Source organism: Gambusia affinis, linkage group LG04 (genome assembly GCF_019740435.1).
Source record: "Gambusia affinis linkage group LG04, SWU_Gaff_1.0, whole genome shotgun sequence".
Taxonomy (NCBI): Eukaryota; Metazoa; Chordata; class Actinopteri; order Cyprinodontiformes; family Poeciliidae; genus Gambusia; species Gambusia affinis.
Window position 1 is genome coordinate 537,432 of NC_057871.1, and position 17,790 is coordinate 555,221.

At 48.8% G+C, this 17,790-nt stretch overlaps 2 protein-coding genes across 2 annotated transcripts; one reads left to right on the forward strand and one right to left on the reverse strand.

Moving 5' to 3' along the window:
* Positions 1 to 71: 71 nt before the first annotated feature.
* Positions 72 to 13,167, reverse strand: LOC122828929 (striatin-like). Its single transcript, XM_044112996.1, has 18 exons — positions 12,784 to 13,167; positions 11,384 to 11,487; positions 10,799 to 10,872; positions 10,627 to 10,711; positions 9,056 to 9,226; positions 8,829 to 8,964; positions 8,608 to 8,749; positions 7,809 to 7,922; positions 6,789 to 6,932; positions 6,555 to 6,718; positions 6,297 to 6,472; positions 5,914 to 5,961; positions 5,469 to 5,590; positions 5,228 to 5,395; positions 4,933 to 5,073; positions 4,103 to 4,204; positions 3,940 to 4,026; positions 72 to 2,991 (listed from the first exon to the last, which is right to left on the reverse strand). The coding sequence occupies exons 1-18, from the start codon at positions 12,991 to 12,993 to the stop codon at positions 2,822 to 2,824; spliced, it is 2,358 nt and encodes a 785-aa protein (XP_043968931.1). The 5' UTR covers positions 12,994 to 13,167; the 3' UTR covers positions 72 to 2,821.
* Positions 13,168 to 16,229: 3,062 nt separating this feature from the next.
* Positions 16,230 to 17,743, forward strand: map1lc3c (microtubule-associated protein 1 light chain 3 gamma). The gene is made up of 4 exons (XM_044113091.1): positions 16,230 to 16,513; positions 16,590 to 16,645; positions 16,717 to 16,823; positions 17,469 to 17,743. Exons 1-4 carry the CDS (start codon positions 16,312 to 16,314, stop codon positions 17,629 to 17,631), a joined length of 528 nt encoding a protein of 175 aa, XP_043969026.1. The 5' UTR covers positions 16,230 to 16,311; the 3' UTR covers positions 17,632 to 17,743.
* The last annotated feature ends 47 nt before the right edge of the window (positions 17,744 to 17,790 follow it).

Sequence of the window (17,790 nt, forward strand, 5' to 3'; positions counted from 1 at the left end):
TAAAATGAGTTTGGTTGGAAACTCTTCTGCTTCCTGATCCGACTGTCAAAACATCCGGAACCAGAATTTCTGACATTAAACATCTCCTTTATTGTTAGTGGTACATGAGGGGAAAAAAGCAGCAGCACGGCCACAGCGGGTCACCTGTACAAACCAAAGAAGAAGAAGAAGGAGGAGGAGGATTTATAGCCAGAACCAGAACCAGAACCGGGTCTGAAGTTTGGTTCTTGGCCTGAGAATCTGGGTCAGCTGAATGTTCCTGAGGTTTTATTTGGTTCCTGAAGGTCCAACTGATCTCCTGACTCTTGAACCCATAATGGACTGGACCGGACTGAACCGGACCAGGAATCACGTTCCAGAGCGACCCGCCTGGAGGAGGAACAGATCACAGCTGGGAAACGGGAAGAAATCCCAGTTTTTCCTGAAAATATTCCGTCACATCCTCGTCCCGCTCAGCATCCAGAACCACATTTATCCAAATCAAAGTTTAGGATTCCTGCAGGATTCCCACTCCGTCCTGGAATCTGGAGATTCTTCCTCCTTCTGCCACAAAATGTGGCAAAGAAGGTTGATCTAAAAACAGTTCTGTGTTCTGGGACGTCACGTCTTAATTTGGACCTTTCAGAATATCCCGGTTCTAACATCACTTCCTGTGGAGCAGCAGCCCGTCCAGAACCATGTGATGGATCAGGAGTCCTGACACCCTTACTGACGTCATTTTGGGAAAATTCTTTAAATTTCTAAAATTTGAAGAATTTTCTCAGAGGTTTATGTGGGAAAGATAAAAGTTATTCATGAAGCATGTTTGGCCTTAAGGACGCTCCAGTGACAAAATGCTAGGTCTAATGTGGAGGACCTTTGACCTTTAGTGATGCGACCCACATCAGTCTCAACAGGTTCTGATCTGAATCGTATCTGATGGTTTTCACAGCGTCTGCAGCCTGAACCATCATGTCGACTTTTATTATCTGACTTTTATGTCATCGACGTGACACATGCGTCATAATCCTGCAGCAGAAGGAGCCAGGTGTGGCAAACGTCTGAAAATGTGTGAAAATGATGATATATGGGGACATTTTCTTGCCATAGTTCAAGAGCACATTTTCCTTTTGAAAGCAGGACTTTGTGTCTTTCTTCTCAAAATTTGTAACGCTTGTACTCTAAACGTCTCCTCGCGCTCACACTTGGCCTCTGCTCGCTTATGAAAACACCATTTGGCACAGTCGCCTGGCAACCTCTGAGCCAATAGAATGAAAGTGTTGTACTGGGTGTGTTTGTTTCCTTTTAGTGGGTGAGCCTGTGTGGGTACTATCGATTGTAGCAACCTGCACCACCCACTGGATGGAGGGAGAAACAACAACATCAGCTTTCTGCTCCGCAGTGCATTCAACATCCACTAGCAGAGCTAATAATCGCTAATAGCTGCTGATCGCTAACAGTTGCTTGTTCATCTGACCAAACACAACATAGCCATGACTAGATAGATAGATAGATAGATGTTCCCTCAATCCACTGAAATAATAAAATTTTGAAATCTGTTTCCAGCAGGAAGAGCAGCTGTTTGGTCACTGTTACCTTGGAAACGCTCACGTGTTTAGCAAAGTTTAATCCACAAGATTAAATCAGATCGGGGTTCAGAGTGGAGGCTAGCAGGTCGATTTGATGACTGGAAGATGATTTTAATAACTTTAGACATAGTTTCCATCCTAATTAAACATTTCCCAGCTGGTCAGTCCAGCGGGTCACAAATGGCCCCCGGGCCACATGTTTTACACCTCTGGTTCCTGTTTCCACAGTAATAAAAAATAAAACGTTCCCTTTTTATGTTTCTGTTTTGTCCAGACTTGTCTGCAGGATTCCTGGTTTTTATCTCCTAACTGGACCGATCGGCTCAGAGAAGAACCGGACCGGATTTCCAGAAGTTCCCCTGGCATTGGATTCAGGTGGGAATATGATCCGATAATCGGCTGCAGATTTTTCTCTCCTGTCACCTCAGGAACAATCAGCTGATCCAGCTTGGAAAAATGTTCTGGAAGCTTAAAACTGATAAAACTGAGGAACGTTTCCTCAGGAACCCGGAGAGCTGAACGTTTCTTTCAGCTCGTTCACAATCAGGAAGAAGAAAACATCCGTGAAGATTCCCTGAACAAACTGTACACTTCCTGCTCCCATGTCTACACCGGCGTTCCTCTCCGATGGGCAGCTGCTGCTTCCCAGAGGAGCGGCTCCAGAAACATCCCAGCAGGAACAAATGGAGAAAACAAACCGAACCAACCAGAACCAGAACATCCGACACCGAACCGGCCGCTCAGCCGGAAATCCACAGATCCGGGCAGGACTCAATAGAAACGATAAGAATCTGAGCGATGCCGCAGGATTTCCTCTGAAGTGCAACAAGTCCGACAGGCGGGCTGGAACCGGGCCAGAACCGGGTCCAGAACTCCAGGAGAACTGACATGACTCACGTAGAGAAAAGTCCTGAAGCAAACTGGAATGAACCTTTAAAGGAAAACTGCAGGGGACAGAACCGGACCGGCGGGCCGACTCTGGACCCGTTGGGTTCTGCTCATGGTTCTGGCCGGGTTCTGCTGGGAACGTCTGCTAAAGGAACGTCTGCTCTGAGGAAAAAGGCACGTCATAAACACAGAGAAAACCCGGCAGCGGAACGCCGCACTGGAATCGGAGCAAAAGCTGCTTCCGGTTCCTCCTGGTTCCCTCAGAGCGTCGGGAAGGGACGCGGCCGGCCCGGCTCCGGCCCGGTCCAGCCGGGTCCAACCAGGTCCGCCCGGGTCAGCACGGCGGCGCCCCCTGCGGATCCGGGTCATACGAAGACCTTGGCGAGCGCGTCGGCGCCGGCGGTGCCGATGTAACACTTGGTGGGGTGGAACGCCACGTCGTGGATGGACTCGTCGAACTTCTTGCGGTGGGCGGTGAACTCCTGGATGCAGGTCTTACTCTCCATGTTCCACAGGCGGACGGAGCAGTCGTGACCTGCAGGGAGACGGCCAATCAGGACGCAGAACATTCCTGGGAATATTTTGGTTCCTCAGGAAACAGGAGCTGCTGTCCGGGGAAAACGATGCCACTAGCGCCCAAACCATTAATCCTGATTCATTTAGTCACCGATTAATCGATAACTGGAGGATTCAGAGCAGAAATGAAGCAAAACCTGAACAATAAATATGAATATTTTACATTTAAGATGAAAACTTCTTAAATGTAAAATTCTGTAGTTTGGTTAAGATTCACTAAAGGAATGCTGCAATAAAATGTTTATTTTCTTATTTTAAAAGGAATTGTTTGTTTATTTTAATGCATTTATTCTATTAAAAAGTTTAAATTGTTAAAGCTGCAATATTTAACTTTTATAAAGAATGTTTTTAACGTATTTGTTCAAACTTTCACATCTTTTCCCTGAGCTGCTGTCTGAGGAAACGCACCAAAACCAACCAATCAGAGCCGGGGGGAGGGGCTTACTGCTGTCAATCATCTTCATGTAGTGGCTGCTAATGAGAGGAGGAAGGCCACAGGCAACGTCACAAGATCCTGATCGACAGCACTAAGACCCGCCTCCAGGCTCTGATTGGTTGTTTCCTGGAGATCAACTTTTTCAGACTATTTGTGTCAAACTGGTGACAGTTTCAACAAATGTATATTAAAAACTTCTAAAAGTTTGTGCAGCTTTAACTGAACAACCTGCAGAAAGAGCCAATTTTTCTCATTGATCGCCAGAATGATTGATTATTGAGATAATCAGTTGCAGCTCAGGTTGTAATAGTTTTCCACATTTCATGGCGATCCAGGAACTTCCTGGTTTCCTGGGATTTATGTGGCGGAGGAACACGAAACGGAGCGCTAAAATCGGAGCAGGGATCGCTTTGAGTGGGTCGGGAAAATGTTCCGGTGTGATTCCGGGCCGAGTTGCCGCAGGAGACTCACTTCCTGACATCAGGTAGAGCCCGTTCGGGTCCACAGACAGGCAGGTGACCGCGTCCAGGTGCGCCACCATGGAGTGGATCGGTTTACCTTCAGGAACACAGAAACCGGTTAGGAGACGGAACCGCAGGCGATCCGGCCGGAACCAGCAGGGCGGCGCTACAACCTGTGTTGTTGTCGAAGAACTGGATGTGGCGGTCCTCCTGGGCGGTGACGGTGATGGGCAGCGTGGGGTGGCTCAGGACACGGTTGATCTTACAGGGGGGCTCTGGGGAGACAGAAACCCAGCGGGTCAGAACCAGAACCCAGCTGACCCAGAAACTGAACCGTATGGGCTGAAAATGGACCCAATGAAGAACCCGGACCCATTCAGAACCAATCCCACCCAGACAGAACTATCCGCTAATCCCTGGTGAGCAGGACCGGATCGGATCTGGATCCGACTGGTACCAGAGTACAGCGAGCCGGAAACCAACAGCCATGTTTGGATTATTGAGCCTGACAGAAACATTTTCACCATTTCATTTCACTCATTCATTAATGGAACCAGATCAGCTAATTATTTAGCTTCATGCTAAATGTTTACATCATATTTAGCCAAAAACTGGAATCACAGGTTAAATATTTAGCTTGAAGCTAAAGATTTGGTCTGCTAATTAAGTATTTAGTTTGAAACTGACATTTATGAATGAATGAATGAATGAATGAATGAATGACATGCTGAGAATATGACCATTTCCTTCTTTTATGACAGGATAAATAAGCCAGAGTAACTGTGGAAGCTGCTCCTGCTGGGATTTGTAGTTTTATTATGAATAAAATCAAGAACTTTACAGTCGATAGTTGGAAGCTTCATACAGAATAATGTAATACAGAGCAGCACAGCAGGGTGGCGCTGTTCCTTCTATTTGGAACAATAATCTGGAGCTCAGCTGCTCCAGCTCCACCCTGAAATCGTCCAGATCCGTAACGGGTTTTCCCCCCAGCCCGTCCTACCTGCAGGCCCGGCGGAGTCGAACTTCAGAACCAGCTGCTGCGTCTCCATGTTGAAGAGTCCGATGTGACCCGAGTCGAACGACGTCACCATGTAGGCCGGGTCGCTGCTCACCAGGTCCACAGAGGTCGCGACCCCCAGATCTGCAACAGAACCACAACACAGGGTCTGCAGCCTGCACCTGACCGGGTCATCAGCAGAACTTCTCTAACAGAACCACACCGACTGGCGCTGCTGTCGAACCCAAGGCTCACAAGCCAGAACCGGCCCGCCACATGCATGGATGTGGGTCCTCACCTCCGTCGCCGTTGAACACGGCCAGCGCCGGAGAAACGTCGGCGGCGTTCCAGAGCCGGACCGTCCCATCAGCCGAGGCGGACAGCAGGCGGTGGTGAGGCGAGCTGTAGACCAGGCGCCACACGGCGTCCGAGTGGCCGCGCAGCGCCCCCCGCAGGACGGAGGCCTCTGTAGCCGGACACAGACAAGCCATTGTTAGAGGAGGGCTCTGCCGAGCCGGGCCGGGCCAGCGGCGCCGTACCGTAGGAGTCGTACGGGTCGATGTTTGGGCTGGGCGTGTTCCAGCTCTGGATGGTTCCGTCCGACCCACCGCTGAAGCACTGGGCGCCGCTGGAGCTCAGGGTGATGCTGAGGACGGCGCCGCTGCATACAGAGACGGTACCGTTAGGACCGGTTCTGACCTGGCCAAAACCAAGTCCAGGTTCTGATCTGGTCCAGGTTCTAATGGGTTCTGACCCGATCTGATTTGAACCAATCATGTGTGGAAATGCAGATCTGATATATTTTATGGTAATAAAAACAGGAACGTTTGTAGGAAAACGTGGAGCGGATTTCAGGCTGCAGGGTGTAATTCAGTCGTCTTTAGGAAGCAGGCAGGAAAGCCAGGACTGGATCAACTGGAACCAAACCTGCTGAACTGGGAAACGTGTTTATGGGGTCAGGGGTCATGGGTCGGCGCGGCTCACCTGTGAGCTCTGAAGGTGTAGATGGGCTCCACATCTAACGCTGCACACCTGGAGGAACAGAACAGGAAGTTCAGATGAAAACCAGTCCAACTGAAGCGCTTCCCATAGCTCCCAGCGTCTCAAACTGGCTCTGAACCTCCTCCGCCTCTCGTCATCTTCAGCACTTTAAAGCAGCTCCATCAGGAAACACTGCCCCCCTCAGGCCAGACTGAGAAATACATCAGTTACAAATTCAAAAATAAAATGAAAAATTCTGCATTGTTCAAATGCATCAGAACCGAAAACTCCCACTTTGTTGGAGCAGCGAACACATCACGAGGCAGCTGCCTGGATCTGGGGTCAGGTAAAGTGCAGCTAACACCGCGGCAGGCGTGGCGCCTCACTTCTTGGCGGGCGCCGTCTTCTGCAGGTTCCAGAGCTTCAGGGTGTGGTCGTCGGACGCCGTGACCAGAACCGGCTCCACCGGGTGGAAGGCCAGGCCGCGCACCGAGTCAAAGTGGCTCCGCAGGGCGAACTTCGGGTTCCACGTTTTCCGCAGAGCCTCAGACTTCGAGGCCATCTGGGGAGACACAAGATGATCATCCAACCGGTCATCCAACTAGTCATCCAACCATCCAACAGGAACATGTCTCTGGACTCACGTCGTATCCCAGACTCTCCGCCTCGTTGGCAACCGTCAGCTGGGCCAGTTCTCCCAGTTCTCCCAGTTCTCCCAGTTCTCCCAGCGCCAGCTCGTTGGAGACAGCCTCGTCAACTCTGCCCAGGATGAAGGACTTTCCTCCGGTCGGCAGGAACGCCATCGGCTCTACAGGGACCAACAGCAGGAATGTAGTCGTTCTGTGGCGCACCAGCACAGTAGAGGGGGCGGAGCTTACCGTCATCAGGCTGGCCCACTTCCTGTTCGCTCAGTCTGGAAACGCTGGGGCGGGACGGAGGCGACACGGCTGGCGGCAGGGGCGGGGGTTCCTCGGTGTCCCGCAGGTTAGCCAGCATGTCCTGCAGCTTGGAGCGGTTCGGCCCTGAGGAAGAGGAGAGGAGGAAGCAACGAACCAGACATCATCAGGCAGGCTGTGTCTCCAGGGGGCGTGGCCTAAAGAGGTCAACACCTCCGAGGTGTGAAAATTATGAGGCAGCAGCTTTTTTGAAGGTAAAAACAGATTCAGCAGCCCTGAGGTGAAAAATGACCAACAGTTTGTCAGAGATGGTCCTGCTCTTATTTTGAAGTCCGTTTACACAGCAGTTCCATTTCCTCTCCCCACTTTTTCTTTTTTTCCTCAATAACTTAATTTAAAACAAAGAAACATACAGGGTCATAATAAAACAGATAGTAGAGAACATAAACATAAACAGCACATCTAAATGTGTTATGGAGCAGGGTTGTGTTTTTTTAAACTTGGTTGGGTAATAATTCTGGATAATAATAATTTCCCAATAATTCTATTCCCCCCAAAAACTTATTTTTTCTTTTACTCTTATTTACCAATTGTTTTTGATATAAATTGATAACAACCACGTTGAATTTTCAGGGGTCTTTTTCTGGGCTCTAGTGTCCCTTATATGGCAGCAGGCTGACAGGAAAGGAGGGGAAAAGAGGGGGAAGACATGTCGTCGGGTCCGGGACTCGAACCCGCGTTGAGGACTCAAGGCCTCCAAACACGGGTCGCGCCACCCTCTACGCCACCACAACACGCCCGGATTTTCAGTTTTAATCAGATTGAACTGTGAAATAAACTGTATTTATTTTCACATGTGGTAGGAGGTGCTGTTTAACAGAGTAAGGGAGGAAAAAGATGACAAGAAAAATCAACATAGAAATTCCTCCTCCAGAAAATCAGTCCAGCAGGTTGGAAAACCTGGAACGGAGCCTGAGGGAAAGCAGCCGGATCAGGACTCACTCTTCACTCCTTTCTTCCCCTTCCTCTCCTTCCTGTACTGCTCCTTCAGCTGGGCGATCAGGCTCTGGTCCACGTCCCAGCCCAGTTCTCCCAGAGCCGCCGGTTCCTCCTTCTCTGTGGGTCAGAACCATCAGAACCAGAACATTACAGAAGGTCCAACAGAACGGGAACAAGATGGTTACAGTCTGGAGCTGATCATATTTCTGTAAATATAATAATAGTTCAGACAGAGAAGAAGAATCAGAAGAAAAGGAAGTGAAATCAAAATGTTTAAGAAAATAAAAGCATGAATAAAGTGTAAAATGCTGCAGTTCCTTCATCTGAGCTGCAGGGGGAGCAGCTGAGCAGCATTTCAGCTGATTCTCCTTCCAGCTAATTGGGGAGTAAACCGGGCCGGTTCTGATCGACAGCTGAAGTTCAACAGTGAGCTGAAAACAGAACCAGACCAGAACCTGGATCCGGTTTGGGTTCTGCCCGGATCTGGCCAGTTTGGGCCCGTTTCTGAGTTCTGAGCGGTTCTGGCTGCGTGTGAAAGCAGCTCTGAGTCACACTGAGGTGTTGAATCATTGGCTGCGTGGGAGAGCCCTCCATCATGGGTTGCTAAGCAACCAGAGGGAAAGAGAGATGTTCTGCTAAAGTACCAGAACACGGGTCAGAGTCGGATCAGGAGGTTCTGAAGAAAACCGGCTGAGCTGTAGCTTCTGGAAAACAAACTGCTTTACATCCAGAACCGACCCGGTTTACTGCTGTATGTCAGATCAGAATCTGATGAGGTTCTTCTGGACCGGACCCGGCTCACCCCAGTCCTCCCCTCTCCTCGGATCCGACCCGTCCAGCTCGTCCGGACTGGCCAGGAAGTCGAAGCCCTTCAGGGCCTCCTCGGTGTCGGGGTCGTCGCTGAGGTCAGAGGCGCTGGACGACGGCGGCTTCTTCCTCACCATCTGGAACCATCAGAACCCGGGTCTGGGTCACAGGAACCCGGCTCTGCTCACAGACCCAACAAGGACAGATTGGACTTACGGCAGCCAGGTCCAGAACGGTTCTGTCTTTGGACTCGCTGTCCTCTTCCTCGTCTTCGTCGCTGAACTCGGCAGCGGCGCTCTCAATGAACCTGAACGCCTCCAGGACAGTAGCCGGGTCCGACAGGTCCGGTTTACTGGAGGAACCGGCGACCCGGTTAGCACAGAGACCCGGTTTATCGGGGCTCTGAAGGTTCTGGGTATTTTGGGTTCTGTCTCGATTCTTACCTGACCATGCCGCTGTCCTTCAACGAGGACGGCTCGGTTCCGTTCACCATGGGCCCGGTTCTCAGGTCCGGCGGGCCGTCTCCAGGTTCTCCGGACAGGCCCAGCAGAACCCGAACCCTCTGGGACTTTACGTCCAGGATGGTGTCGGTGTATCCGACCTCCTGGAGGTACCTGGGGAAACGGGCTGGGCGTTAGACCGGACCAGAAAAGAGTTCTGCGGGAAGTTCCCAGTATGACCAGTGTAAGCTCCCTGACTGGTCTGCGGCCTCTTACTGGTCATAATGTTCTGCCTGATCAGTCCAAACCTGAACGAAGGTTCTATTCAGAACTCCGGACCCGTCCTCTTCCTCAAGTCTTGCTTTTGTTCCAGAAATTCCCTGGCAGCGAGTCGAACGATCCGATCCTGAAGTCGATCCGTTTTCTGTCTCAGAGATCGGACAGTGAAGGCATCTGGACCCAGATGGTTCTGATCTGTCCCTGGTTTTGATCTGATCCTTTGGACCCAGACGTTGTGATCCAGAGGGAATGCTGAACCTGCAGCAGCACTCTCTCCTGAGGAAATCAGTGTCAAATATTCCCAACATTCAGAACCCGATCAGAACCAGCAGATAGTTTACGTAGAGTCCTAATTCCTGCTGAGCGACATCGGATCGGTCCAGGTTGGTTCTGTCAGCCAGCGGAGCGGCTCGGTCCGATGCGGAGCGACGTTCCTGAACAGCCTGCAGCCCTCCCCCCGTACCAGCTGCTCCCGTTGCACCAACACACAATCCTCCATTCAGCGTTCCCAGACGCTGCCGGACAAAACCGCAGAGTGGGGCGGCGTTCCTGGAGCAGGGGCGGTGCTCCCGGAGCGGGGCGGCGTTCCCAGAGTGGGGCGGCGTTCCCAGACCGGGGCGGCAGCCTGGTAGTTCAGATGGGAACGCTCGTCATCACCAGATGGGAGACGAAGCTGAGATATCCCAGCCTTTTTAAGTACAGTGAACTAAGCACACAAACAGATCTATCCTCTAGATTTCCCACCTTTAGGTCAGAACTGGATCTGTGGTCCGATCTTCCAGAACCATCAGCAGTCAGGAACTCAAACTGGTCCCAGTGGACCAGTGCTGCTGGTTTCCATTAAGAGAGTTGATCTGTAGTAAGAAGACCTGATGGGTTCACACACATCACACCGTGTGTGTGTGTGTGTGTGTGTGTGTGTGTGTGTGTGTGTGTGAGTGTGTACTTGTATAAGTACATACTGAGGACCACTTTCACCACTTCAACCCACAGTTTGAGGTCATCTCTGGAAGTGAGGACATTTTCCTGGTTAGGGTTACGGTTAGGGGTTAGGGTTAGTACTGGTTGGATCGGAGGTGAGATGTGAATTACTAAGTTCTGGTTCAGGTTTGGTGTAACTAGTACTGGTCTGGGAAAATATCTGGCTTTGGCATGAGTGCAGCCACTGAAATGAATGGAAGACTCAAAGTCGTCAGTTTGTATGGAAGTACATGTATGTGTGTGTGTGTGTGTGTGTGTGTGTGTGTGTGTGTGTGTGTGTGTGTGTGTGTGTGTGTGTGTGTGTGTGTACTCACTGTCGGAGCAGCTGCCGTCCCTGTTTCCAGCTCAGCTGATGGCTGCTGTTGGCAGGACTGGTAGCTTCACTTTCATTGCCTTCATCTGAGAAAGAAACAGCCAGACCAACATCCATCATCCATCCATTCATTCATCCATCCATCCATATATGCCTCCTTCATCCCTCCTTACCCGAGTCGTAACTCGGAGCTCTGATCTCTCCCTGGTTCAGTTCCGTTCCATATTTCAGTTTATGGTATTTGGCTCTGTGGAACAGTAAACATGTCATAAAAATATTATATAAAAGCAATTTAATTCCAGATCAGATAACTGACTGAGCATTTTCAGAAGTTCTGGTTCAAAAACAACAACTTCTGACGAATCAGAATTTAAATGAAGGAATCTAGACTAATCCAGGTTTTAACGAATTGGTTCATCAGGAATTTTGGATACATAGAGCTGAATATCATCAGCATAACAGTGAATATTGTCTGATTGGAAGAATTAAATAGTAAAGAGAATCAGAAAAATCACACAGCCCTGTGATACTCCACCAGTAACCATTCATTTATAAACAAACTGGGAGGTTTGGGACCAATCAGAGCTGAACCAGTCTGGTTCTTTTTGTCTGGTCCCAACAACGTCTTCAAGAAACTGACTCGGCTCTGAGCTGACCATTAGTGATGGAGATACATTCAACTTAAACTTTATCAACTTAAAATGTATCTGTAGTTGGTTTTAGGACCAGTTTTTCCACCAATCAGAGAGCAGCCTCACCTCTCCTGCTTCAAGGCGTACTCCAGCATCTTGATGCGCCTCACCAGGTCCTTCTTCAGGTTCTCCTGCCCTCGCCGCTCCCCCTGTAGGAAGGCGATTTGTGCCTATAGAAAGCATGGAGACACAAACACATTCCAGTTTCACTCCGGAGCCGAGGCAGGAACAAACATGTTACAGTTTCACAAGACAGAACTTCCTCTAAACACAATCTGAGAAAATTTGAAGACCAAAACCAGATGAAATGAGCTGAAACCAGTAGTCTAAATGTGAGTCTGTCTCCACCGAATAAGCCTCATACCTGTGGGAGTCGCGACCTTAAAGCCTCCTGGGAAACCAGACCAGCTGACCCACCTTTGACCCTTTGACACGTCGGGTCTCTTTCTACAGGACCGATCCGATCTGATGAGGTGTTAAAAGCTGCCATGTTAAATGTTCAGAGGAAGTTTCTCTGTTTGTGATGTTTGATGCAGAAAATCCAGCAGCACTTGGACCCGATTCAGACCTGACTCAGAACCTGTCTGCTAACAGTCCAATCAACCCGGTTCTATTGGAACCAGAACATCTGCTCCACCTGCAGCTGCTGTGGTTCTGAGTCAAACCAACCTGTTCCCCTCCTGGCCTGTGGGGGCGCTGCACCAACAACCACTGAAGGAAACCACACAAAAACCTCTGAAGACACTGAGAGCAACTTCCTTCTTCACCAGATGGCTCCCGCGCCACACTTTGGACACCTCCGGTTTAAAATAGTTTTTTACAAATAAAATCTGTAGTTCTGACTGGTTCTGATGGTTCTCTTTGGGCTCTAGTGTCTCCAGGAAGCTGGATGTTCTGTGAGGACAGAACCAGAACATCTGGACTCTGTTCAAGGTTAAACACAAACACTCCACACTTTTCAGAGTTCAGTCAATTGAAATGTTGAAAACCAGAAACATTTTTCTTCCATTGGTCCAACACCAGATGCTGAACCAGCAGAACCGGAGCCTAACTGGACCTTCATCATCACAGGCTGTCAGGACACATCCTGTCCATCTTCATCTCTCTAATATTCCTGCTGTTTTATTAATAAATGATGATGTCAGTAAAAGCTGCGTTACCGACCCGAACCGGTCAACGCAGCCTGTGCGGGGCGGACAGTGCGGGGAATCCCCGCAAACAACGACCGTGCGTCCTTTATCGGACACCGGCAGGAGTGCTCCGAGTCCGATGTTTGGAAGCAGAATGTGTCCGACAATGGAAGCCCCTAGTTCCTGTTGTTTTTAACGCGTTTTGTCCCCCAGGTAAAAAATGTGACGTAACCACGCAGGTCCACCTGTTCCCGACAAACACGCGGAACAACCAACACAACAAGCGCCGCTAGGTCATTTTGCATCCGAACCGAGCCGAGCCGAACCGGGTCTCACCTGGAGCTCGGCCCGCTCCACCTCCCACTGGGCCCGCTCCACCTCGAACCGGGCCCACTCGTGCTGCAGGAAGTGGAGGATCCCCGGGACGCTGTAGTGAGACCGGGCCGCGGCTCCGTCCGCGGGCGGCGGGGCTCGGGCGCTCCCGGTGCCGCCGGGACCCGAACCGCCGCCGCTGAGGAACACACCGGGGCCGGCCTGCTCATCCATGGCCGGATTGAGGAGGAGGAGGCTGGTTCGGTCCGGTCCGGTTCGGTTCGGCTCGGCTCTGCTCTGACACCCGCTGCTGCAGGGACTCCTCAGTCCATGAAGGAGCTGCGAGGAGAACCGAACAGCCTGAACCAGCTGTCAGATGGACGGACCGTAAAGCTTCCTGCGTTTTCCACATTTCCGGGCTGGACCTTCACAATAAGAGGCTCAACCTAAACAGCAGAAGATGCACAAGAAAAAGCTGGGATTTTTTTTCAGCAATCAATAAACACTTTATTCAACACAAAAGCACAAAATCTAAAGCAATAACGCAAAAATTATGAGTCTCCTCTGAATGGCTGATTCAGCCAAAATCATCTGCCGTGATTCTAATGGGTTATCACGTGATTTTAATTAATTTATTAATTAATGCAAACAATGTAATTGTAAAATTTTATTTTTTCACATTAAAGGAAACTGAGCTGCTGACATAGAAACAGGAAATAGGAGGAGAGTGAGATCCACACAGGTGAGCAGCATGTTGAGATCACCTGTGATGATGATGATGATGATGATGATGATGATGGTGATGATGATGATGATGATGGTGATGATGATGATGGTGATGATGATGATGATGATGATGATGATGATGATGGTGATGATGATGATGATGATGGTGATGATGATGATGGTGATGGTGATGATGATGATGGTGATGATGATGATGGTGATGATGATGGTGATGATGATGATAAATGGCTGATGTTTCTACTTCCTGTTTGATCGGACTGGGAAGGAGGAGGCCGGTTTGGTCCGGTTCTGACTCTGCTTCCAGCTGCTCATCCCAAAGCAATTGATCAGATTATTGATCAGATTATTGATCAGATTATTGATCAGATGAGGTGGATCTATCCCCCGACAGTCCAATGGTGCCACAGCAGGTTCTGGAGGCCCGGCGTCCTCCTCAGCAGGTCGATGTTCTTCTCAGGCCTCCATTGATCCATCACTGGATCCAGGTCCATGAAACCAGAACCGGGCCTCCAGGACCCACTGAGACAGGTTCTGTTTGTGTTTCATATTTCTTCAGTTTTTAGAGAAATGTTACATAAAAACATCCCAGCAGAGTTTATGAAAGCAGAAGGTGGCGGCATCATGGTGGAAACGAGTCACTGCTTTGACGTCTTCTTTGTCTCTGAAACTGCAGGCCCTAAACCAGGGGTCCCCACAGTGGCCCCTGAGGGCCTCCTGCATGTTTTAGTCTCTTCCTGGTTTAATGCACCTGGATCCAATGATGGATCTTTAGAGGTGTGAGGGTTTTGCATAAACCAGCCAAGGAGACGTAAAATAATTTCCAAAAATAATCTTAATTTATTACAAAAAATGTCCAAAATAATTCAAAATGACAAATTGGGCCCAAAACTGAGGTCAACATAACAAAATGTAACTCAAGTGGTAACAAAAGAAACTCAAGCACAAACTGACCTAACAAACAAGACATGAGGGAAACTTAAATAGTGGCTGATCAGACCACTGCTAACACACACAAGGGGGTAACTAAACACACAAGAACCTAACAACTATTACTGAGATTATTATTAAATCTTTAAATTAAATAAATATCAAATTTAAACTAACTTTCAAAAAGAAGAAACATTAAATAAATGGTCAAAATAAACTATAAACCAAATATCCCCTTCCCCTGGTGAACAAATGGACCGGCCCGCTGAGGGAGTTTGACATCCGTGGACCTCAGTCAGTTGGAGCTCATCTGTAATTTCCAGGGGCAGGTCCAAAGGAAACTAATAACTCAAAAGGAAGAAATTAAATGGTTGTCTTTAACAAAAAATACAAAGAACTGACAAATAAAGTTAACTAAATGTGTGCACTTCAAATAGTTAACTTAAAAAGTCAGACTAATAAAAATAATTTCAAAGATATAGATAAATCTAAACTAAACACTAATTAATATATGTAAAGTAACATTAAAGAAAACAGAAAACCATTACCAATTCTGTGTGACAGCAGGGGCAGCTGTCACAGAGGCCTAAGAAGAACTTTGACCTGCTGAAAAGGTTGTTACGACCAGCAGGGAGAGAATAAAACATGCAATCGGCCCTCAGGGACCCACTTTGGGGGCCCCTGATCTAAAGGGTCAGAGGTCATTCTTATGCTTGTTTCAGTGACAATCAGGAAGAGAGTCGATCTTTAACTAACATGAGAAAAATTATCAACACATGAAAACTGACAGCACCACAAATACTGACAGGAAATATAAAATAATTTTTGAAGGATGAAAATAATAAACTTGAGGAAGATGAAGACCAACTGGATGAAGAGTTAGACCAGATATTTGAGTTTTATTTAACTTGAATTTATCCCGTTTAGATTAAAAACTTTTCCAAAAGAGTCCTGGCCAAGAGGCAGAAAAAATAAAACACCAGAAAAGTAAAACCTCCAGATGTAAAATCATAAACCGGATGATGAACATGGACGTCACGAGTCGATCCCAGATCCCAGATCTCCTTCCTGTCGGGATCCTGATGGTCCACAAACACCTGCCAGCTAAGAGCCAATCAGAGTCCTCTGCTCGGATCGGTCCTCTCTCAGGCTTTTATTTTGAAGGTATATTCACTTATTTTCCGTCTGTAGCGACTTGACTCACCTGTGTGATGACGTCAAGCTCCTCATTCCCTTCAGGTGATTGGCTGCTGCAGGTGATCGACGTAGTTTCTCCTCTTTCAGGAAAATATTATTTAATAATCTAAAATAATAAAATAAAAATAGTAAAACACCAAAAGTTTTAGAAGGCTGAGTATAAATAAATAAAGTGCAAATAAATATAAGGAAAACAAAAGATGAATCAGGAACTGAACTGGCTGATAGAATCACAGATTTCTATAAAATGTTTTCATTTAACCTTTAGAAATGAAACTAACTGATGGTTCTATGTGTGACCTGATGGTGGCGCTGCTGTCCTCCAGTATCGATGATTATTGATCTGCAGCTGCTGGGAATGCAGCTCCGATCAAAACCACTTCTGATCGATAATCAGCAGAAAACTTATCGGCTTCATCTGGACTCTGGTTTGGACTTTACCAGAGGTTCTGCTTTATCTGCGACCCACAGACCAGAACCGACCCGATCATCATGTCCTGCATAACAGGTCAAACTGACGACGACGACGATGACGATGATGATGATGATGATGATGAAGAGGAGGAACTTTGATGTTCCTGATTTCCGCTCTTACGCGAATTTTGAACGTTTTGAGTTTAAAGTTGGACTTATGGAAATGTTTTGTTGATTTTCCATATTTATATAGAATTCAAAGGAAATATGATGTCGAGGCACATTAGTGTTAAAAAAGCTCGGGCGTGCTGGGGGCACAGCGCGACCCGCCCTGCGGCCTCATCAGCTGATGCGCCGCAGCCGCCAGTATTTAAACGCGGCTGCGCGGCGGTTCGGTCCAGACCCAGCATGCCTCCGCTCGACCGAACCGCGCAGCAGAACAAAACCTTCAAACAGCGCAAGAGCTTCGGTGAGTCTCAGAACCGGAACCGGGGATCCAGAACTCTGAAGGGAAAACTCACTCGGATTCTGTTTTCTCTCCGCAGATACCAGGAAGATGGAGGTGGCGGGGATCCGGTCCAAATTCCCCAACAAGATCCCGGTGAGTGTCCGGTTCGGCCGTGGTTCTGGAGCTGGTTCTGTTTGGACTCACCTGGTTTCCCTGAACTTCAGGTGATCATCGAGCGATACGAGAAGGAGAAAAACCTTCCGCCTCTGGACAAAACCAAGTTCCTGGTTCCGCACGAACTCACCATGACCCAGTTCGTCACCATCATCAGGTAGGCGGAACCGGTTCTGGAACTGGTTCAGAAACCCAGCCGGTTCTGATGGAGCCTGGTTCTGATGGTTCAGAGCTGAATGGATCCGTCTAATTCCTGAAAATCACTCATTAGTCTGGTCCCAGGCCGGTTCTGGTTCTGGTCCCAGGCCGGTTCTGGTCCTGGTCCCAGGCCGGTTCTGGTCCTGGTCCCAGGCCGGTTCTGGTTCTGGTCCCAGGCCGGTTCTGGTTCTGGTCGATCTCAGCAGTCTGGGCTTCAAATCAATCCTCTGACCGGATCGGACCGCTCTGGTTCTGGGTCCAGTTCTGCTGTCGGGTCGACTTGTTTCCTGCAGGGTTCTGTTTACCTGAGCTACAGAAGCGGTCTGGGTCAGGCCCGGTTCTGTTCTGCAGTAGAACCTGGTTCTCTTCTTAAATCCTAAATGTCACGATGTCCCTTTAATGTTCTAGATCAGAACCAGCTGGTCCAAAGGTTCTGTTGATCCAGTTTTCGAAACGTAAATGTTGCATTCAGATCCAGGTCTGGTTCTGATCCAGGTCTGGTTCTGATTGAGGTCTGGTGACTCTCAAACTTTAGTAAAATCTCAGGTGATGAAAGTCGGTTCTGTTCCGGTACCAGAATTGGTTCTGAATGTTTCCCCTCCAGGAACCGGATGGCGCTGCTGCCCAGCCAGGCCTTCTACCTGCTGGTCAGCAGCAGCAGCCTGGCCAGCATGTCGCTCACCATGGCCCAGTTGTACCGGGACCACCAGGACGAGGACGGCTTCCTCTACATGACCTACGCCTCCCAGGAGATGTTCGGACTTTGACTGGACCGCAGCGCTGCCGGGCTGAATCTGCTGTAAATAGAGAATATTTTTTTAGAGATGTTGACTGAAAATGTTTTAATGATCCAATAAATGTTGACTCTGGCTGCGAAAAGGTCCAGTCTGCTGGTTCTGACTTGGTTCTGCTGCTGGCCGTGAGGC